This window comes from Rattus norvegicus, chromosome 8, assembly GCF_036323735.1.
Source record: "Rattus norvegicus strain BN/NHsdMcwi chromosome 8, GRCr8, whole genome shotgun sequence".
NCBI classification, from domain to species: domain Eukaryota; kingdom Metazoa; phylum Chordata; class Mammalia; order Rodentia; family Muridae; genus Rattus; species Rattus norvegicus.
In genome coordinates this window covers 89,655,189-89,678,617 of record NC_086026.1, presented here as the reverse complement: position 1 = coordinate 89,678,617, position 23,429 = coordinate 89,655,189, and the positions used below count along the sequence as shown (strand labels likewise).

Here is a 23,429-nt window from a genome sequence, read left to right as displayed (position 1 = left end):
TCTGCTAGATACCTTGGTGGAAACATCCCAACTCCGCAGCGGCCCAGTGTCTCCTGCTGCCGCAGTTTCCTACACTCAAAACGTCACATAAAAGGACACACAGCACAATGATCTTTGTCCCGATTGGTAAGATATAATTGCCCACTTAAACATACAAAGCCCAGTACTATCCACCCCTTAAGAACATTAATAACAACCTGTAAATACACAGAGCAGAATCTTAACATCATCTGCCATGGCTTCTCTCCCCCTCCCTCCTCTCTCTTCCCTTTTCCGTTCCAGTCTTCTCCTCTTCCTTCGAACTTCTCTCCCACCCATCCTTCCTTCTCCAATGACAGGCCTCCTTCTATCCTGTACCTGCCCCTTACCTGTATTTTACAAATTCAATGGGAGAAGGTTCTGGTGAAGTCACCTGAGTCCTGAGCACATGACTAGGCAGCTGTCCTTGGGGCAGTGGAATTAGCATCAAAATACAGACAACTTCAGGGCAAACCACAATAATCAGGTCAGTGTGTTTTCAGTCCATGCACCAAGAAAGAGTTAAGGAAAGTGCTGGAAAAACCGTGCTGAGTCTTAGCACCTCAGTGAGTGACTGTATTAGGTTTCTATTTCTGCCTGTTGTCCATGGTGGAAGGAGGTCCTCAGATTAGCATTCCAAATCCTGGATTCTGAGAGGGAGCCCGAACTTGGGTGGTGCTGTTTCAAGTGTTTGCTCTCCTCTCCTCTCTGGCTCCTTAACCAAGTGCGCAGTCTCTTTTCCAAGAATGCTTGTGTTTGGAAAGTGCTTCGTGGTGGTGAAAAGTTTGAACAGGAAAGATTAATCAAAGGTTGGGTCTTTCATGCTCAGCGCACAACATGTTTAGTTCTTGGATGTGAGCTCTTAGCCAGGAAACTGGTTAAATAATATTCAGGGACTGAATTTGAGCTCCAGCTGCAACTAAAAGTCAAGTCAATCTCAACTGGTTCCTTTCCAGTCCAGAAACACTGTGCCATGAGGATTCTCCTCCTATTTCTGTATGGCTCCTGAAGAGTAAGCGTTTACAAAGTAATTGGTATTTTTGTTTGTTGTTTGCATGAGTGGTTATTTTGAGATGAGGTCTCACACAGTGCTGCCTGGCCTCGAACTTATTACGTAGCTGAGGATGGCCTTGAACTTCTGATGATCCTCTTGCTTTCACCTCCTAACTGCTGGGACTGCATGCATGCTCCACCATGCCCAACTAGACTGTTTTCTGATTTTTGGGACAGGGTCTCATGTAGCCGAAGCTGCCTTTTAACTCAACGTAGCCAAAGATGCCCCCAAGCTCCTGTTTATCCTGCCTCTATAACTGGAATACTAGAGTTTGTCTTGCCCGTCACCACAGACTCCAATGAACAGAGACAGGAACTGAATTGAACAAAGCCATGCTTTATTCAGAAAGCTGGCAATCTGAGAAGAGAGAAGACAACATCCCTAAATCTCTAGCTAGTGCACTCCACAAAGGCAGTGTGGGTATTCCACAGTTTAGCCTTGACTCTCTGGGCTGTCAGTCAACCTCGTCTGAGCTTTTGATGTTGTTGCTTCTGGCCATGTTGCTGCCTGCACTTCCTCCTTACCCCCTCATTATGTCCCTTGTTACCCACCCTTCTATGAAGTGCAGTTACTTATTCCCAAAGCTGCTGAGCTTCGTGTTTCTCCTGTGGCACATCTCCGTTAAAGGCTAACTCAGAGCAAAGTGTTAGCAGTGTGATCTGCGGATTCCTTGCTACAGCATGAAGAAGTGCAAGTACGCTCTAGAATATGTAGTAAAAAGAAGTAATATTTAAAAAAAAATCCTGGTATGGGGTTCTACCCGCCTTAGACCATTTAGGTTTCTGGATGAAAGACACACACACAGACATAAAGACACACAGAGACAGACAGACAGACAGACAGACAGACAGACAGACAGACACACACAGAAACGCAGACACACAGACTCACACACAGACACACAGACACAGATATAGACACACACACACACACACAGAAACGCAGACACACAGACTCACACACAGACAGACAGACAGACACACACACCCACAGAGAGAGAGAAACGCAGACACACAGACTCACACACAGACACAGACACACACACACACGCACGGCCTTTGTATAATAGCAGGGGGCAGCTGCCTACCTCCATGTTACCTTCCCATCTATGACCCTAAACTATCACTATATCACTATTTACTCTGTTCCAGCTGGACTGCTCTTAACTCCAATCAGGCAGTCCTCTGGGCCATGTTATTTTGGACCCTAGAGCATGGCACCTCTCTTGCTCCTGCAGTTTCTTCTTCTATCTCTCTTCTCTGTGGTTCTCAACCCTGCCTATGTCTCTTCTCCCCAGCTATTGGCTGGCGGCATCTTTATTCACCAATCAGAATCAAGTTAGGGGCAGGGTGCTGGGAGCTAGTGTAGAGTCCAGGATTTGGAGGGTGGGTATCCTTACCCATCCTTTCTGGTACCTGTAACTCCCACTTCCCAAGCACAGGGATGACTGACGAGTGTGTACTGTGCTCGGCTTATGCTTTTCCTTAAGTGATTAAGAAAACACATTGGTCTGACTTGAAATATAAAGGAAACTAGACGTGATGGGCTACAGCCCTCCCACATCTAGTATGCGAGTAGAAAGGGGCAATATTTTGTTATACTTAACCTTCACCATTTCTTCCAGTGTCAAGAAATCCTGTATTCTAAATGTTCTTACTGCATGCCTGAGCTATGTCCCCTTCCTTCCCTCCAGGGCTTTCTGATTTGCTCAGGTCTTTACTGTTTTCAGGTTTGTCTGATATCTCCTGATATCTGTAACTCCTGGGAATTTGGGGTCTCAGAGGAAGAGGCATAGTAGCGTGTAGTGCCACACTTAAATATAACAGACGATACATCTCTAGGCCTCCAGGACGAGATCCCGGAAGAGACCCTAACTGCTCCGGCTTCCGTCTTGTCCCTGTCTGCCCTCTCTTCTTTGTCCCTCTCTGCATCCGTTCTTCAAAGTGTGGAGGAGAACATGAAGTGAGTGCACGCTGAGCTGGCAAGGGACACACCAACTTCCTGTGGGCGATTAGCTGAGCTACGTCTTCCTCACAAAGGCTCAGGAGCCCTGCCCTTCCTATCATCTGCCTGTGTGATCAGTTTGAATCAGGAACAATCCGGAGAAGACTTGGCTTTGAGCCGTCTATTCAGTCACAGGTCCCAGGGGCAGCCAGATGATGCTTGGCTTCAAATTCAGTCCTCTGAAAGGTTTTGACTACTCTTGGCCCACTCAAGACTCAGCCTGGGGAATCTAAATCCTATGAATACTTACCAAGTGCATTACAGAATACTGGAGTATACATTTCAGTTGATTTGTACTAATAAGGCTACTTTTTATAGAGGACAAAAACCTCGTCTTTAAATGAAAAGAAAATCTTCAACTGAAACAATGTTCATTTAATTCATTAAGTAAGGGATGATTGGATAAGCACCCATATTGTCTATTCTGACAGCCCACTTGAATATTAAATATGCCTCACCAACAAAATGTATCTTATACAGAACACTTGGCTGCTTACTAAATTTCCTTTTTCCTGGAGTGGATATTGTAATCACTCAAATCAAAATCCTGATTATTCCTTATCTCTCCACCTCCCAAATGCAAACATTAAAGTGTTGTATGGATGCAGCTTTCAAATTAAACATTGGAATTTGGTCATTTTCTTCCAGGACCACTGCCACTGCCGTATCCCAAAATGAAATCTTGTCTACCCTGCCAACACAGTGCTGATCTGGGAGGTTCCAACAGCTTCCATTAGATGGCTTCTCTACTTATGTCCTCTTCGCTCCCTGTAAACTCTATATATAGCTTGTGTAAACCAAAGCTATCAAAATAAAGTCTGAGTCTTTATGACCGGATAGCAAACTGGGTCTTGTCAACTTGACTCTCCTCTATTGATCTTTTTACAGATACTGGTAAGTCATGGCAAAGGATGTGTCACAGCAAAAGCAATGTCACACTCTGTCACATGGTAGTCTGTCTTTGTGCTCAAAGCACACAGTTGGGGACTGACCCCTGTTTGCACAAAACCACAGACAATATTGATCATAATATAAATATTTTTCTTCCTTCTCTTTTAAAGATTTATTTATTTAACGTATATGAGTACACTGTAGCTGTCTTCAGATACACCAGAAGAGGGCATCAGATCCCATTACAGATGGTTGTGAGCCACCATGTGGTTGCTGGGAATCAAACTCAGGACCTCTGGAGGAGCAGTCGGTGCTCTTAACCACTGAACCACTTCTCCAGCTCAACATTTTTCTTCTTATACACATACATATTTGACAGAGTTCTGGGAAAAGTGAGATACTAATAACAATAACAAAATAGGACAAATGTAATGATATACCATAACAAAGATTATTTAATGCATTATGTTTTTATGCCTATAGTTTTCACTTAATATTTGCGGACTATATCTGCAACTCCAGAACCTGATGAATTTTCTAGAGAAGTGGTAGAATTCTCTTCCACGTTTGAAGACACAGAGTCAATTTAAGGCCTGAACCTAGAGCAATACTCCTAAGAACACTAGGCTGTGGTACAAACTTGGTCTTCACACTTTATTCACACAGGGGTGGATGGGTCATCTATCCTGTATCAGTCACTCCTTCACCAGTAAAAATAAACGAATAAAAATAAATTATAGATGGACAGATAGATGGATGGGTGGATGGATGGGTGGATGGATGGATGGGTGGATGGATGGATGGGTGGATGGATGGATGGATGGATGGATAGACAGATGGATGGGTGGATGGATGGATGGTTAGGTGGATGGATGGATTGACAGATGGATGGGTGGATGGATGGATGGTTAGGTGGATGGATGGATTGATGGATGGATGGACAGACAGAAAGAAAGAAGGGAAGAAAGAAAGAAAAGAAAGAAAACAAACTAGGGGAATGGCTTAGCTGGTAAAGTACTTGCTCTACATATGTGTAGGTCAGAGTTTAGATACCCAATACCCATGTACATGCTGGTTAATTGATTACCTACCTATAATCCTAGGGCTTCCAAGGTTAGGAGATGAGATCACAAGGGGAAGCAGGCTATCTAAACTAGCCAAATCATCATCAACTCTTGGCTCAGTAAATACTACAGAGAAAGAATATGAAGGAAGATTCCCAGTGTCCACTTCTGATCTCCATATGCATGTACACACACACACACACACACACACACACACACACACACACACACACAAACACACACAAGATTTATAACCTTTCATTGCCAACTAGAAAACCTTCTACGGGGTTGGGGATTTAGCTCAGTGGTAGAGCGCTTGCCTAGGAAGCGCAAGGCCCTGGGTTCGGTCCCCAGCTCCGAAAAAAAAAAAAAAAAGAAAACCTTCTACTGCACAGTGAAGCCTGTGTCCAATCAGAGCTATGTCTGGAGCCTTTTTCCCTAGTGAAAACCTCCTACCAACAATCCAAATAGACCTGGCATCTGTCTTGTTTTCTCTCCTTGTTCTGGTCACACTGTGGTTTGGAACCTGGAGCCGCCCATGCTCATCCTCATTTAAGGTATTACCTTGTTACACTGCTGTGACTTGACCGGAGTCTCTGAGCTATACGCTTTGCATGGTCAATTTCCTCTAACCCTTCAACCTCAAATGCTGCTCCTCAGGGAAGATCTTTACAGAGTGAGCTCCAATGGTACATCATGTGAACAACTCCATTCCCTCTTCCTTCAGGCACTTAGCACTGGAGTGTGCCTCTCTCAAGATAGAGACTGTGTTCCCAATGGCTGATATGTTCATGCAGGTTAGGTATTTATTGTGAGAGTGAATATAAGATTCTTTCTTAAAGCAGAGTCAGAGAGAAGTGGTTCCTACTTCTCAGGATCTGATAGTGGGGCATTTCTAGACACGGTCTAAGGGGAGTGATGTCACCACTTAAACATTTTCTTTAGCTCCAAGAGGCTCCTAATAACTACTCTCATCTATTGAGACACCATTAATTAATTATCATAAATATCCATTTTAATGAGTCTTAGTATTAAATCAGCCTTGAATGCAGTCATTTAGAGGTGTTAAGAAAGAAACACACGGGGCTGGGGATTTAGCTCAGTGGTAGAGCGCTTACCTAGGAAGCGCAAGGCCCTGGGTTCGGTCCCCAGCTCCGGGAAAAAAAAGAACCAAAAAAAAAAAAAAAAAAAAAAAAAAGAAAGAAACACACGCCTGTGATTGGAAGTCATAGGGTTTTATAAGAAGATTTCCCAGAGATATTTAAATGTTTCCTCTGGCTGTTATTATTTGTTTCTAACTCTTAATTGAGTCTTATCTATTGTTTTGAGCATAATCAGTGTCTCCCTGGGATTGTTAACTCAGGTTTGAATCTCCAGAAACTTAGCGAGTGCAGAATACTGACAAGGAATAAGTTAATCCTGACCCCTAGATTGCTCTTTACCACAAAGGTTTATGGTATCTGTGTCAAAATTAGACAATTTATGTTTGATAGAGGAATTATTATAAAAACAAGTAAGCATATTATTCATTATTTACTGTGGGTCTACGATATGTCAGATTTCCAGGTCTCAACCTACACATTTTCTTTAATTCTCATAATAGCCTTGCAAGTTACAATCCATATCCTTACCATGCAGTGCAGGCGGATGAAGCCAGAGGAGTCAGAAAACACCACTAGCCCCCACCAAATGCTGCCAAGTCCAGACTCAGCCAGTCAATCAAGATGCTCCTCCCACCCAGCGGTTCAGCCACAGGCAGCGGCCTTTATTCGTTCCCTTCTTAAATTTCATTTCCCCATTTGTATTAATGTTGGTGTTAATACCTGTCATTTTTCTTTAACAATGAATGTTACTTTAGGTAACTTTAACCAAAGTAACTCTGTAGCCTAAAACACTCATTCATTCATTCATTCATTCATTCATTCATTCATTCATAATACGGTAACCTTAAAACTTGCAGTAACAATTAGCACTAACTGCACTATCAAGAAGTTAGACATATTCTGAAAGCAAAGGTGAGAGTGAACATGGTGGGTAGGGGAAGGGGGATCCTAAACATCTCCTTCTCCCTCCTCTTCTTCCTCCTCGTTGTCATCTTCTCTTCCTCCTCCTTCTTCCCTTTTATGCTTTAGCATACACTGACGTCCTCTAGAGTGTACCTGAAAGCCTTCGCCTACTCCTCAAACATTTCACTTAATTCACTTTGAAGTTAATCCGATGAAATTATCCGGTGTTGTGGTTTTACTTGGTAATTTCATATCACAAGCCCCTGCATTTGTGCTAAAAAAAAAAAAAAGACACTGCAGCATTTGAACTCATGACAAAGGAAGGGAGGAAGAAGGAAGGAAAGAAGGAAGGAAGGGAGGAAGGAAGGAAGGAAGGAAGGGAGGGAGGGAGGAAGGAGGGGAGGAAGGAAAGAAGGAAGGAAGGACACACCAGGAAAGAAAGGAAGAAGAGAAAGAAACAAGGGATGGGAGCAATGACTGCTGTTCCAGAGGACAGGGTTTGATTCTCAACATCCACACAGTGATTCATAACTATGACATGGGTATCAGGGAATCTGATGTCTTCTTCCAGCCTCCAAGGGCATTGCACGTGCGTGCGCACGCACACATACACACAGTGTACATGCAGGTAAAATACCCATCCACACAAAATAGATTCCCCAGAGATGTTAAAATCTTTTCGAGGTGTGAGAAAACTGCCTGAAGAGTGTGTGGCCACTCGACAGTAAGCATTTTCTGGCGACAGTGTTATGGGCATTCTGAGTTTGGCCGGCTGGATTCACGTTTGTTTGTGTGGGTAGTAGTTGGTTGGTGTTTTGTTTTGTTTCACTTAAAATTACTTTTATGGCAAAAAAAAATCAGCTGAAAATACCTGTAGAGAAAGAGCTAGGGAGATGGCTCAGCAGATAAAATGTTTATACAGCAACTGTGGGGGCAGAATGAAAGAAAAAAAAGAGGGCGTACCTGCTCCTCAGGGGTTGAGGTTTTTAATACAGATATAAGGAGGAATATACAGGCGGGAACCTCTGGGAGCATCCAGAGTGGACAGGACTGGCAGACTAGACCAGGCCATGCTGGGGAAGGGAGAGGGAGTGAGGGGATTTGGGCCAAAGGCCTGAAGGGCAAAAGACTAAAAGATCAAAAAGGACCATGTACCCAAAATGGATGAGTTATATGGGGGAAGAGTAGCTTGAGGAAGGGCAGCCCAGCCCAATTCCTGGACTGGAGAATTCAGGGTAGCGGGTAGGGTATGCTAGCCAGGAGGACCCTGTAAAAAGTCAGGACTGAGCCATGCTGGGAAAACCTGGTGGCCAGCACCCACTTTGATATGTTAAGAGGCCTCTTAGCCTTTTGTCTGGGTTTGAGACCTAACAAGGACCAGAGTTAGGACCCCCAGAACTCACATCAAAGCCAGGCCGGTATAGTAGCTAGACTGTACACAGTGGGTGGAGACAAGATCCCACAGCGAGATGACTACATAGACTAGCCGAAAGGTTGAGCTCCACATTCAGAGAAAGACGCTGCCTCAGTATATTAAGTGGAGAGTAATTAAGGAAGTCAACTCTGGGTCTCCACAATACACGTGCACACATATGCACATACTTTAAACATCTGTGTCCGCACATCCAGATGTGTATATAGACACATACATACAAATCATCTTTTCCTGAAGACAGAAATCACTCGTAAACTGAAGAGGACTTTGCCATTCCCTCGCTCATACTCGTGCTATCCTTAGCTTCCAGAGAGGGGCCTGCCTTTCCAGCCCAGGGCAGCTCCACCCTTTCTTCTCACAGCCCCTCAGTAAATCTACACAACAATGAACCATCTAAGGGGAGGATGACATCATCACTTTGTGGTCCCAAGCTGCTTTCCGCGACATCCACCTTGCTTTGTTCCGACGACAGGGCCGGAATGTGCCTGTTAATCCCCTGTGAAGTAAGAGGTTGAGCAGAGCCTGCTGCTGTTGAACAAACTTCAGTACCTCCTTATTTAAAAAAAAAAAAGACCTAGAAACAAAAGGTAAGGAAGCGGAGATCTGCTGTGATTTAAGCACTGGTACTTCAGTCCATGGCTTTTCATTCGTCATGAGGCTTCCTTGGCAGTGAACTCTTTTTCTTTAGTTACTACAGAGCCTCTGAATTCCAAGAGGCTGGATTTGGACATGTGTAGTGTCTTGACTAACTGACAAGGACTGTAGGGACCACAGGCTTTCAGAACACGGCTACAGGTTCTCGTCATGTGGATGGTGACAACCCTCGAAAACCCCGCTTAATGTGATTGTCCCTGATGTTTCAGAACCTTTGACTGAAACCAGCCAGGATGCACCTTGCTGTGGTAGGATGAATACTGATTTTTTTTTTTTCTGACGGAGGAGGTGGGGGTGAAATCTCATTCTGCAGAAACCACGGGCTGTTTGTGTCAGAGCTGAAAACTTTATCTTTTACCATTAGTTTAACTGATGTGCTCTGAATGTCTGAGTGCTTCTAACAGGAAGCCTTCCTACGCAGTGTGTATAGTTCCTGATTTATAATTCTTGATAAGCAAAATCAAGACAAACGATGCTAATGAAGTTGCTCTCGGCATTTTTGCTGTTCTATTTGTGTGCACGTGCTGCAGATCTTCCCCCCTGCAATGTGGAATCTTGTAAAAGTTGGCAGTGATTGGGATGCAGGGCTCTAAGAAAAGCCTTGTTTGTTCTGAAACACTTGAGTGCAGCAACGATATCAGATACTTAAGCAAAGAGGTTTGGTTTTAAGTGGGTCTGGGGGTGAAGTACGGACTGCATTAAACGATCGTGGAAAAACATTCAGCTTTAGCAGTTTTTTTTTTTTTTTAATGTTGAGGAACATTGAGTGCAGCAAAGCGTATCAAGAGAATCAGTTTATAGTTAGTGGTCAGCGGTGCTGGACGGTGCCGTGTTTCAGAAGAGTCTAGTTTCAGTCTTATTTCAGATTCACATGACTTGTTTGGAAGAAGTTTGAACATAAGGATGTATGGCATGGTCTACACTGTCAGATTTAATTTGTGAAACTACATTGTTAATATATTTTTGTCTCTGGGCTAAAAGATCTGATTTTTAGATTTTTTTTTTCCTCCTCTTGTTGGTTTTAAAGTCCCAAGAATGGCTTAAATAATGATTGAGCAAATCTTATCATACTTATAAAAATATTTAATAAATCTTCACATAAGCATATTTTTAAGAATGTTTATCATTCCAAAGAGGGGGAAGGATTGCTCCTCTGAATTAAGACATGCATTACTATGAATGATTTTATGCATTTGCTAAATTTGCTATTTAATTTACGTCTTTTATTTTAAACAAATCATATGAAAATGAATTTACCCATAACAAATCTGATGACTATACCTTAATGAAAAGCTTTACAATGTCTGTATTTGGGGAGCTCCCCAGATGAGTAAGTTAAAAACACTGACTCTTGCGCTTTACTCTATACATGCATGTGCCCAGTAAAATGAGATCACGGATACTTTTGATACTTGCTTTCATTTGTCTGATTATTCCTGGGAAGTCCCCATCCACCCTCATATTCTGTATGACCATAGCAAATCCCTTGGGAGAGAGGGCCCACACCGACAGGAGGATCCATGTGACGTCAGAAGCTGGACACTTCTGTGCGTCTTCATAGCCTTTACTGTTGCTGGCAACCCTGAGGAAACCTCTCGCGGTGCTTACATGGAAGGGGAGAGTGTTCTGTGGTTGTGAAGCACGTGTGTCCCCTGTTGTGTTTTGTAAAACCCAGTGTAATGCAGCAGGAGTACCTCAGTGGGCCTAGCCAAGGTGTCCCCCTGAACAACTAAGCCACATCAGACTTAGTATGAAGAAGATTTACTGGTGGGAAAAGAAGAGAACCTGGAAAAGGGTAGAGGCAGAGAAAGAAGGGGGGCAGAAAAGGGCAGAAAGAGAGAGGAAGAGGCTGGCCTAGAACATGTGGGGAAGAAAGAGGAGAGAAAAAGAGACAGAAAGAACGGGTTTGGGTAGCCAAGCGGTCCTTCTTATAAGCCTAATTGGCGAGCACATGGCAGGCACAGATGCCAGCGGTTACTAGGTAGCTGTTGGGCGGAACCTAGCAGAATTGCCAACATCCCCTGGATGGAGCATCTCAATTGGGTATGATGAACTTAGGCAACGAGTCAATCCAGACATTGTACACTGGGACTAGTTAGCCAGGAGGGGGACCTTATTCTGGTTCTCACAGAGATACCCTACGGTTTATACCTCTGACAGCAGGAGGAGAGTATCAGGAGCAATGACAAAAGTGTAAGTAAGGACGTTCACTGTCCATTTTTCCATCCTGGGCTGTCTCTTGCTAGGCTATACTTACAGTGTAACAACACTTTCCCTGTTCCTTAAAAATGACTTGAAAAATTATTAGTAGAACATAGTCCACTGTGTGATGTTAGGTAGAGGGCATTCAACTATCCTTGTTGATTTAGAATAAATTTATGTTTTACACTGGTGTGTAAATATAGGCAGTGTGCTTATAGCAAGTAATGAATCCTATAATCTTTATGGAGGATAATTTGCTATTATCTGTGCAAGAGTGTGTGCGTGTGGTGTGTGCATGTGGTGTGTGTGTTTGTGTGTGGGGGGGTGTGCATGTGGTGTGTGTGTTTGTGTGTAGGTGTGTATATGCATGTGGTGTGTGTTTGTGTGTGTGTGTGTGTGTGTGTGTGCATGTGGTGTGTGTGTGTTTAAGTTGCTGTACATTTTAAACATAAATTACTATGGGCTTAACTTACCAATCAGTTTAGTTTGTTGTGAGCTGTTTGCCTGACTCACAGAGGATCCAAAATGCAGATTCTTTGTATTAACTAGTCAGGGTTCCTAGAGTAACAGAACTTAGAGAATAAATCTCTCTCCTCTATCTGTCTGTCTGCCTGTCTGTATCTGTCTCTGTCTCTGTTTCTCTGTCTCTCTGTGCAAAGAGTTAAAGCTTCTTTCTTCCATGTCCATATATAGATTTCCAGCACAAAGTGAGGCCCAGATTAGAGGTGGGTTTTCCCAGCTTGAAGGCTCTGGATTAAAGGTATATCTTCCCGTTCAAAATCTGGATCATCTTACTTCAAATTAAGCAAAGGTCCCTTACAGGTGTGCCTCTCCATTTTGGGGTTATAGTTAGTTCTAGATGTAATGTAGTTGACAACTAACACTATTCATCGCATGCTTTTTAAAAGCAATTAGTGACTAAACCTTTAGACACAGTATTTATATGTCTCTTCTAGGGCAGAATTACATATAACTCCTCAATGGAGTGGAATTTCAAGGTGCTCTGCCTGTGATCTGTGGATCATTATTTAAATTACTTGGTTTATACCATCAAATTATGCATAATAACATTGCTCGTTATTTTTCAGTTTAGAGGCCGTGGTTTTACAATATAAAATTATGACCGACTACAGGCTGTCTAAAACATAACGAAGTAAGAGAAACTCACAAAAGTTGCCAGCAAGAAGTCGGCTTTAAATTTTTCTCTTTCAGTTTTGTGTCACTAAATTCTTTGGCTCTTTACTGTGGCCTAGGGTCAAAGATTTAGAGAGGATGGTTTAAAATTGTAGTGGTCTTCACATGAAGGGGAAAAGGAAAAGTATATAATGGTGTCATAAATACATCCTCACTAACAAGGGAAGACAAAACAAACCCAAAGACATGAGCTGGTGGGACAGGGCCAGCTGGTAAAGCTACTTGCTGCCTGATGACTTGAATTCAATCCTTGTGACCTACATGGTGGCAAGAGAGAACCAATCCCATATTGTCCTCTGTCCTTCATTGCATGCTGCGCCTGCACCCCACCTACCACACACACATACACATAATAAATGAGGGATTTAATTTTAATAGACTTATAAAGACCAAAAGCTTGTGTCCTATTATGAAAGACACGCCATTTCTTTATGTATCCAAAATGGCTCTATAGTTCACAATTGTCAGAGCCAGGTCTAGGGAGAGGCAAGTGGGATGCTCACGTTCGTGTAAACTTCAAGAAGTTGCCAGAGTACCCAGAATCGAGATGTACTATATTTTAGAAACACAAATCCACGATGGAGAAAATGTCAGCGCTGCAGATGAATGCAGGATCCAGCTCTGAAAAACCATGTCCCATCCCACTCCCGTGCAGCACACTGAGGATATAAGGTTATTTCTGGATAATTATATTAGTCACTGACTCGAAGAACAAGGGTAAGTTATTAAAAAGAGGCTCTCCTTCCTCCGTCATGTGATAAAGCCATGCCTCATCGTGTGAACAAGCGGCTTACCTCTAGACTACTCTCTAGTTGGGGGAAAGAATGCATTGTGATTAAAGTCTTCAAATTGCATGCAAGCTTGGCTCTTTTGACGTTCATTCATCTTTAATTACTATCACGCCCTTGCTAGTTTGAACCTGCTGTCTCCTTTGAAGAGAGAGGCGTAACAAGAGAGCAGAGAGTAGGGGGCGGTGTACAAAAATATCAAGCTGAGAGGAGGGGGAATTAGGATGATGTGCTGGAGAAGAAGCCCAGGGTGATTTCAGTAACATTGTCAGTTCACAATGGGGAAGCTGGTAAGAGACGAATGCCAGGAGACAATTGGTGTTTGGGAAAACGGTTGAAAAGTGGAAGCATCAAGGTTGTTGAGGGAAAAGACCCACAAAATCTTACATCATATGTTTTCAAGGAAAAGTGAGGACAGATACAGGTCCCTACATCAGAAGCAAAACAGACTCATTATTGCTTCAAAAATGGATGTTGGTCATCACCTCTCCACTATTCTTTGAAAGAATATATCCTTTGTTAAAAAAGAAAGAAAGAAAGAAAGAAAGAAAGAAAGAAAGAAAGAAAGAAAGAAGGGAAGAAGGAAAGAAAGAAAGAAAGAAAGAAAGAAAGAAAGAAAGAAAGAAAGAAAGAAAGAAAGAGGGGTGGGGTGGCTGGAGAGATGGCTCAGTGGTCAAGAGCACTGAGGTCTTGAGTTCAATTCCCAGCAACCACATAGTGGTTCAAAACCATCTGTAATGGGACCCGATGCCCTTTGCTGGTGTGTCTGAAGATAGCCAGAGTGTACTCATACAAATAAAATAAATAAATCTCTTTTTTTTTAAAAGGAAAAAAGATAAATTCACAAATACGTGTGGACTAAAATAAAGAATATTTTTAGAACCTAAGTTAGACTATATCAAATAAAAATTAATAAAAGAGGGCTGGAGAGATGGCTCAGTGGTTAAGAGCACTGACTGCTCTTCTAGAGGTCCTGAGTTCAAATCCCAGCAACCACATGGTGGCTCCCAACCATCTGTAATGGGATCTGGTGCCCTCTTCTGGTGTGTCATGACAGCTGCAATGTACTGATATAAATAATAAATAAGTAAATTTAAAAAAAATAAAAAAATTTAAAAAATTAATAGAAGAATGATAACCACAGACAACAGAATACCGTGATGCGCTAAGGATGGTTGAAATATCAGTAATGAAGGGAAGTGAAACTTGGGGAAACAAGGAGTAGTTAAAAATTCAAAGGAGAATTAAAAACTTTCATACGGAAAGTTTCAAGCAGTTTCAAAGATAAGGTGATTCGTGTCCTGAACCCCTGGGCACCGTTGCTTAGCTTCCACACTGAGTTGTTCCCCACCATCCTGCTTCTAGCCACTCCTCCTGTCAGAATGTGTTGATATGAATCTCACATTCATTTCAGTCTTCATTCATCAATACTTCAATATGTATTGCTAAAAGATAATGTTTTTTAAATATTATTTAAAATCTACAGTCAAATCTCAAATTTGCTAGTCCCTGGACAACACAAATTTCCTAATTGTCTCATTGAAATGAAGTTTAAATATGAACCTGAAAGGGTATATTGGTATATCTCCTAAATTTATTAGAGTCTATAGATAACATTGATGGTTTTGATGCTTTTAATTTTATTTTAGTGTGTACATGATTCTCATGTTTTTTACATTAAAATTTATCTGTTGAAGAATCTAGGTTCCTTATTGCATAAACTGCCCATGGCTTGGGTTTGTCATTGTGATGTCATTTAGCAGTTTCTTGCTCTGATCTTTCTGATTACCTACTAATTAGTTAGAGGGGTGTGATGCAATCCAGGCTCTACTTTCGCAGTGAGAATATTTCATAGATGATAAATGTACACTGTGCCTGGCAGGTTCCCTTCTGAGGGACACTGATAAGAGTTACCCCCCATCCATTACTTCAACATGGATTGTAGACGTGTGCCATGTCATTATATATTAATATATATTAATAATGGTATGTTATCATTGAGCCTTTTATCAACTGGACTACTGCCATGAAGGAAAACAAAAAGCTTTAAATGAAAGGAGACTGTTAGGTGATCTCTCTCTCTCTCTCTCTCTCTCTCTCACACACACACACACACACACACACACACACACACACAAATATCTGTGTATCTATAGCTGTATCATCTATATTTACCTAAATCATCTATATTTATCTGTATCTATATCATCTATATCAAACATTAAAAAATTGATCTTGTTTCCACTTTTTTCTCTTATTTCTCCCGAGTGGTAAAACCTAGCTTGTGTTCTCTCTCTCTCTCTCTCTCTCTCTCTCTCTCTCTCTCTCCTGACTCCTTCTTTTAAATCACCCAGATTTCTGGAAATAGAAGAGATCAAAGGTGGGCAGGAGTGGGCACCTGGAGTCAGATCAGAGGGATTTGCAGCAATCCATGGGCAGTAATTGGGTTTGGAACCTATTTTGAAGATGGAAATGATAAGACTTACCAAGAAAATGAGTGTGGGGATAGAAGAGAGAGAGAAAAATACAAAGTGCCTTTAAGTTTTGGGCCTAAATATCTGAAAAGATTGACGTGAGGAATATTCATTAGGGGAAGAGCGTGAGCTCAGAGGAGACAAAGAATGAACTCCAGTGGATACAGCAGCTAATTGAATGACAGTGTCGGTGCTAGTGAATGGATGGCTGACAGCAGGAGGGAGGTCCTGAGAGCATTTGGCAGGCCTTGTGCATTGACCTGACTTTTTATTAGTGATTGGGGTCATTTTTTCATTGACACAAATGCAAGGTATGAGCTTAAGCATTGGGCGAAGAAAACAATTCAAAGGGAGTCTTGACAATGGCAGGAGAGATTGGTTGACCCGTTCAGGTTAAAGTTAACCTAAACCGAGTCTTGTAAATTTGATGTGTCCAGTCAGGATCTCTTTAAGGGATAGTATTGCTACCAAAATACAATGTTTGCTTAAAAACAGATCTAATTCAAATCCCAACCAGCCCATCCCAATTATGTGTCTTCAATTAAGTTCAACAGTTTCTCTTATTTATAAAAATGGTATGATCACATTCAAAATGAGAATTAAGTGAAATAAAAAAAAAATACAGGAATACCTTTCTGTGTTAACTGTTGCCAAAGGTAGAACTTCTTGAAATGTATTAAGATGTAGCAGGTCTCTAGAACCTCAAACATTATGTCCCTAGAAGTATTCTTCTGCACCACTGTCCCAGCTGCATCGGGAAATGTCAATGTCCCTTTCTTCATCTTTCTCCATTCTGGGTTCCCCTTCTTCCCCTGCTTATGTGTTAGGTCACCAAGCAGGTTTCTTTTTTTTTTTTTTTAATCATAATTGAATCATTCTGTTAGCCCAATAAGAGCAAATGGTCTTAAATGCCCTTCTACTCATGCCAAGAGACATTCAGTGACGCTGCTACAGGATCACTCATGGCACTCTGTGGGATTTAAAAGCAAGCTTTTCTTTTTTGTTTTAAACAGAACAATATATTCGATAAATTCCATAAAAAAACCCTCTTAGACATCACCATAACAATTTCTATAATAATCCTATGACAATCGATTTTAAGTGATTTTTATAAATATGCCCAAACATTCATTGTACAAGGCAATGAGAGACATTTCTATGCACTTGGTTAACGGTTGGCCTTGTCATAAGCATGAAACAAACCCTTCTAAAGAATAAGGCCGTAAAATATACTGAAAGAATAAAATGTACTTAAACACATGATAGTGGCTTTTGTAACCTGCACCTCTTAATTAACATAATAGTTTCTGAAGTGTATTCTTACGTTGATTGATGGTGACTGATTTTAATTTTAACTCTGATTTATGGGTGTTCAGAGATAACCATTAACATGTTAAGACCTGATGATGGTTTGGCGATTTAGAGCATTTTTTTGTGCAGCCATAAAGACTGAAGTTCAGATCCCAACACCCATACCACAAGCTGGGTACCTAACAAATGTTTGCTAACTACAGCTCTGAGGAGTCTGATGTCTCTGTGCACACGTGTCTACATACACAGACACACATGCAGACATACAAAGTTTGAAGAATTGCTATGTTAAATGACCAAAACAAGAAAGATGAATCTCTCTTCCTTTCTGAGGCTATACATAAACAACATGGAGAAAGCATACTTCATACCTACAAAATATAATTCCTGTAGCTGCCACATGGTTTTTGTGTGTGTGTGTGGTGGGGGTGGTCATCATTAAGATTTCTTTTTTAAATTGATGATTTCATAAATTCATAAAACAGAAACAAGCGCCCTCTGAACCCGTCTCATGTCCCCTACTAGTCACTGCCCCTCCCCAAGGGGAACTGCTATCCTGACTTCTCATTAGTTTTGCCGATAGCCACGGGTGAGCCATACTTTTCTGAAGCTTAAGAGGGACCACGGTGCAGCATTTTGGCTATCTAAGGCTGTATTTGCTGATTGTATTTGATGATTACTCTCCTAACATGGAGCTGGCATTTTGTTTCTTAGGTTGAAAAAGCTCCTTGAACAAGAAAAAGCTTACCAAGCCCGCAAAGAAAAGGAAAACGCTAAGCGGCTCAACAAACTTCGAGATGAGCTTGTGAAGCTCAAGTCCTTCGCCCTCATGTTGGTGGACGAGAGGCAGATGCACATCGAGCAACTGGGCCTGCAGAGTCAGAAAGTCCAGGACCTCACTCAGAAGCTGAGGGAGGAGGAAGAAAAACTCAAAGCGGTCACTTACAAATCCAAGGAAGACCGCCAGAAGCTGCTCAAGTTAGAAGTGGACTTCGAACACAAGGCCTCGAGGTTTTCCCAGGAGCACGAAGAGATGAACGCCAAATTGGCGAATCAAGAATCTCACAACCGGCAACTTCGACTCAAACTGGTTGGCTTATCGCAAAGGATTGAGGAGCTGGAAGAGACCAATAAAAGCCTTCAGAAGGCAGAGGAAGAGCTCCAGGAGCTGAGAGAGAAAATTGCCAAAGGGGAATGTGGAAACTCCAGTCTCATGGCGGAAGTGGAGAGTCTGCGCAAGCGCGTGCTTGAGATGGAGGGCAAGGATGAAGAGATCACGAAGACTGAGGCCCAGTGCCGGGAGCTGAAGAAGAAGCTCCAAGAGGAAGAACACCACAGCAAGGAACTTAGACTAGAAGTGGAGAAGCTGCAGAAGAGGATGTCTGAGCTGGAGAAGCTGGAGGAAGCGTTCAGCCGGAGTAAGTCGGAATGCACCCAGCTCCATCTGAACCTGGAGAAGGAGAAGAACCTAACCAAAGACCTGCTGAACGAGCTGGAGGTGGTCAAGAGTCGAGTTAAAGAACTCGAATGCTCCGAGAGTAGACTGGAGAAGGCCGAGTTAAGCCTCAAAGATGACCTTACAAAGCTGAAGTCCTTCACTGTGATGCTGGTGGATGAGAGGAAAAATATGATGGAGAAAATAAAGCAAGAAGAGAGGAAAGTGGATGGGTTGAATAAAAACTTTAAGGTGGAGCAGGGAAAAGTCATGGATGTGACGGAAAAGCTAATCGAGGAAAGCAAGAAGCTTTTAAAACTCAAATCTGAAATGGAGGAAAAGGTGTACAGTCTGACAAAGGAGAGGGATGAGCTGATGGGTAAACTGAGGAGCGAAGAAGAAAGGTCCTGTGAACTGAGCTGCAGTGTAGACTTACTAAAGAAGCGGCTTGATGGCATAGAGGAGGTAGAAAGGGAAATAAACCGAGGTAGGTCGTGCAAGGGGTCTGAGTTCACCTGCCCGGAAGACAATAAGATCAGAGAACTAACGCTTGAAATCGAGAGACTGAAGAAACGGCTCCAGCAGTTGGAGGTGGTGGAGGGGGACTTGATGAAGACCGAGGACGAATATGACCAGTTGGAGCAGAAGTTCAGAACCGAGCAGGATAAGGCAAACTTCCTCTCCCAGCAGCTCGAGGAAATCAAACACCAAATGGCCAAGCACAAAGCCATAGAGAAAGGGGAGGCCGTGAGCCAGGAAGCCGAACTGCGACACAGGTTTCGGCTGGAGGAGGCTAAAAGTCGTGATTTACAGGCCGAGGTGCAGGCTCTCAAGGAGAAGATCCACGAGCTGATGAACAAGGAAGACCAGCTGTCTCAGCTCCAAGTCGACTATTCGGTCCTTCAGCAAAGATTTATGGAAGAAGAAACTAAGAACAAGAACATGGGGAGGGAGGTCCTCAATCTGACCAAGGAGCTAGAGCTTTCCAAGCGCTACAGCCGAGCTCTCAGGCCGAGTGGGAACGGCCGAAGGATGGTGGACGTGCCTGTGGCCTCCACTGGGGTGCAGACCGAGGCGGTGTGCGGGGATGCTGCGGAGGAGGAGACCCCGGCTGTGTTCATTCGCAAATCCTTCCAGGAGGAAAATCACATCATGAGTAATCTTCGACAGGTAGGCCTGAAGAAACCCATGGAACGGTCCTCGGTCCTCGACAGGTATCCCCCAGCAGCGAATGAGCTCACCATGAGGAAGTCTTGGATTCCTTGGATGAGAAAAAGAGAAAACGGTCCTTCCACTCCGCAGGAGAAAGGGCCCAGGCCAAACCAGGGTGCAGGGCACCCCGGGGAGCTGGTCCTAGCACCAAAGCAGGGCCAGCCCCTACACATCCGTGTGACACCAGATCATGAGAACAGCACTGCCACCCTGGAGATCACAAGCCCCACATCTGAAGAGTTTTTCTCTAGTACCACCGTCATTCCTACCTTAGGCAACCAGAAACCAAGAATAACCATTATTCCATCACCCAATGTCATGTCGCAAAAGCCCAAAAGTGCAGATCCTACTCTCGGCCCAGAACGAGCCATGTCCCCTGTCACGATTACTACTATTTCCAGAGAGAAGAGCCCGGAAGGTGGAAGGAGCGCCTTTGCCGACAGGCCTGCATCCCCCATCCAAATCATGACGGTGTCAACATCTGCAGCTCCCACTGAAATCGCTGTCTCTCCTGAATCTCAGGAAGTGCCTATGGGAAGGACTATCCTCAAAGTCACCCCGGAAAAACAAACTGTTCCAGCCCCCGTGCGGAAGTACAACTCCAATGCTAATATCATCACCACGGAAGACAATAAAATTCACATTCACCTGGGTTCTCAGTTTAAGCGATCTCCTGGGCCTGCCGCTGAAGGCGTGAGCCCAGTTATCACCGTCCGGCCTGTCAACGTGACAGCGGAGAAGGAGGTTTCTACAGGCACAGTCCTTCGCTCTCCCAGGAACCACCTCTCTTCAAGACCCGGTGCTAGCAAAGTGACCAGCACTATAACTATAACCCCGGTCACAACGTCATCCACACGAGGAACCCAATCAGTGGTGAGTACAGCAGGACCCAGAGCAAAGCACAAGCGGGGGTGGGGGGTGGGGGTGGGGGGGCTGGAGAGACTAGCCAGCTCCTGCACAGAAAGGAAACCCCTGCCTCTGCCTGTAACCCGATGTTTCCCGGAAGGGTACCTATACAGAAATAATAAGGCTCTTACCTAGAAATGAAAATTCTCATTTTGACAAATTGAGCCAATTTTAAGGAAGCATTTCATTTATTTATGGAGACTCCATAACATATTTACAAAGAATCTCTGAAAATGGTGCTACAGAATAACCATAAGGTTTAAAATGTGATTTTTTTAATGTTCAAAATATTTAAAAACAAACAAACAAACAGTCCAATAGCAGAGTTAAAACTGCTTCCAGGTGTGTTTCTATAGTGTAAAGGCACGGCCACAGCCATTCTTCATTACAAAAATTAAGACCACAAGATTTTCATATTAGAATCTTTTCAACAAAACATGACTCTATATGTCTAAAGAAATCTGTATTTTATTTAACAACATCTTGTGAAGTGCATATGACACTGTAAACAGGGACATACTGAAAACAGAACTGAAAACCAGGTGTGGTGGTATAGGCTAGGAATTCTAGCACTCAGGAAATGGGCAAGAGGGTTGCAGGTTTCAGCCCAGCTTAGACTACGTAGTAGGAACATACCTCGAAAGGAAGAGTGGGAAGGCAGAAATTAAAAGATTTCACAACAGAATGCATGCAGGCGGTGGCTTGGGGGTTCCAGTCTTTGCTATGTAAGTAGGGCGAGAAATGTAAGATTTGCTGGACATGACAGTAAGCAAAGTGACACCTGTGAAATGCCTGGGAGATGCTGTCCATGTCCCTTGAGTAGCTTCAGATCTGGACTTCAGAAGGGACTGGTGGCTAAGGACTTTGGGGCTTGGATGCATGGAATACAAGCAAGGGTATTCTCAGGGTAAACTGTGGGAACTTCAATAAAAGGGCCGAGACTAGGGCATGACGACCCATCTAGAAGGCAGGCAGGGTCGAAGGAACCATCAAGAGAAACAAAGGTGTCATTAGAGCTTGGAAGCATCAGTGAGACTCATACGGAGACCAAAGCAGTGCACTGCAAGAAACACTGTAAGAGGGTGGGCGTAGTCAGGGTGCCAATTAAAACAGAAGTCTGATGTCATTAACAGGTGAATAGAGCCACTTCCTTTGAAAGGGCAGAATGGAAGGCAGTGGCACATCTAGGCCTTGAGGTTATCCTCTGTCAGGGTAGAGGATGGGAACTAAGGTTTGAGAGGGAAACTCAGCATAGATGTTTCAAGAACACAGAAAGGGTAGGAGCGGTTAGGTGCAGACTCCAGCTTTCTCAGTCCTTTTCCCTGGCGTGGGTTGTTGTGAATCCCCCTTCGTGGCAGGAATTACGCTAATAAACAGGTTTAAGGCAAAACTGGGCAAACTCACCAACGTATCCCTTTTGTCTGTGTTTTCTCTTCCAGTCAGGACAAGATGGGTCATCTCAGCGGCCTACCCCCACCCGCATTCCTATGTCAAAAGGTATGAAAGCTGGAAAGCCAGTAGTGGCAGCCTCAGGAGCAGGAAATCTGACCAAATTCCAGCCTCGAGCTGAGACTCAGTCTATGAAAATAGAGCTGAAGAAATCTGCAGCCAGCAGCACTGCCTCTCTTGGAGGGGGGAAGGGCTGAGGGCAGTGGCTAAGGGGGTATGTTGTAAGGATGCTACTGCTGCAGTGGAAACAAACCTTCCTCTGTGCCAACCCTTTCCTTGTACTACTAATTTAAGTTTTAAATATCTTGTTTATAAAATAACCATTTAATAGCCATGCACCCCCCTCCCATTTTGTGCATCTGTTTCAATGCAGGGGAATAGAATTAATTAGCAGAATTTCTGTTTGCTGAATGTTCTGTTGAAGATGTTGGTCCAGTTCAGTTTTACTTCTAGCATGTGGCCCCATTCAAGGTAGCTCACGAGTTGTGAAGCCCTCAATATCGTCACCGGAGAGATTTGAGGACCACATTACATATGCTCCCAAAGGCTGGCTCCCAATTTTCCTAATTGTAAGCCAACTTTAATAGACTCAGTTCTGTGATTTTTTTTTCCAAAAAAAAATATTTTGAAATAGGACAGAGTTTAACAGTTGTCATTTTGCACTATCAAGCCATGAGTTTGATATATGGGTTATAAGAAAAGAATACTTTCAGAGCTATCACAGGGTCTCTAAACTTTTGGAAAAACAAAAGCCCCTAATATGACCTCAGGAAACAATTTGAACATGAAATAAAATGGAAATGAACTGTGGAATCTTAAAAAGAGAGTTTGATTTATTTGTGTGTGTTGGTGTGTATTCTAAAAATTGTGGCTAGCTCAAACCACCCCCAGCAGCCATCTCCTAGACAATAACTTTGAACCACTAGGATCAGAGTTATGCTCTCTCCTAGTGTGCAATTGGTTGAAATCGTAGAGTTGTAGGATAGCGCTGCTGAGGGGCCCTTTAAAAGCTCAGCAGAAACAGTGCTGAATAAAAAACCAGCGGAAAGCAAATGTAGGCATTCTAATGCCAAGGAAAAAGTGACATCATCCATGGCTTAATTGAATTTAACATTTTCCTCGGTGAAGTGCGGATTCTATTTGCAGATGTAGAACAGATCATGATTTGGGGTGCGTGTGTGTGCCTGCCGGTGTGTGAGGTGTGGGGAAGGACTTTATTATGGCTGCCAGTTTTACTCATGTTTGAATAATTTTCTTTAATTGTCAAGCATGCTCTAATAAGCATGGAACGGAGTGTAAACATGGAGTGCCGTGTGCCTGGGACATTAACCT

The 23,429-nt window shown here is 43.1% G+C and overlaps 1 protein-coding gene across 8 annotated transcripts in view; it reads left to right on the top strand.

Annotated features, from left to right (window-relative positions):
- The window catches only part of Filip1 (filamin A interacting protein 1), a 195,264-nt gene that overhangs the window by 158,155 nt on the left and 13,680 nt on the right, over positions 1-23,429 (top strand). For 6 of the 8 annotated variants that reach the window (XM_017595467.3, XM_017595468.3, NM_145682.2 and 3 more), the window contains 2 exons: positions 17,810-20,615; positions 22,088-22,919. In XM_017595467.3, the coding sequence (XP_017450956.1) occupies positions 17,810-20,615; positions 22,088-22,294 (3,013 nt within the window). In that variant the 3' untranslated portion in view covers positions 22,295-22,919. Of the gene's footprint in view, positions 1-17,809; positions 20,616-22,087; positions 22,920-23,429 lie in introns of those variants that run through there. The other 2 variants (XM_017595471.3, XM_017595472.3) reach the window with 1 other exon arrangement.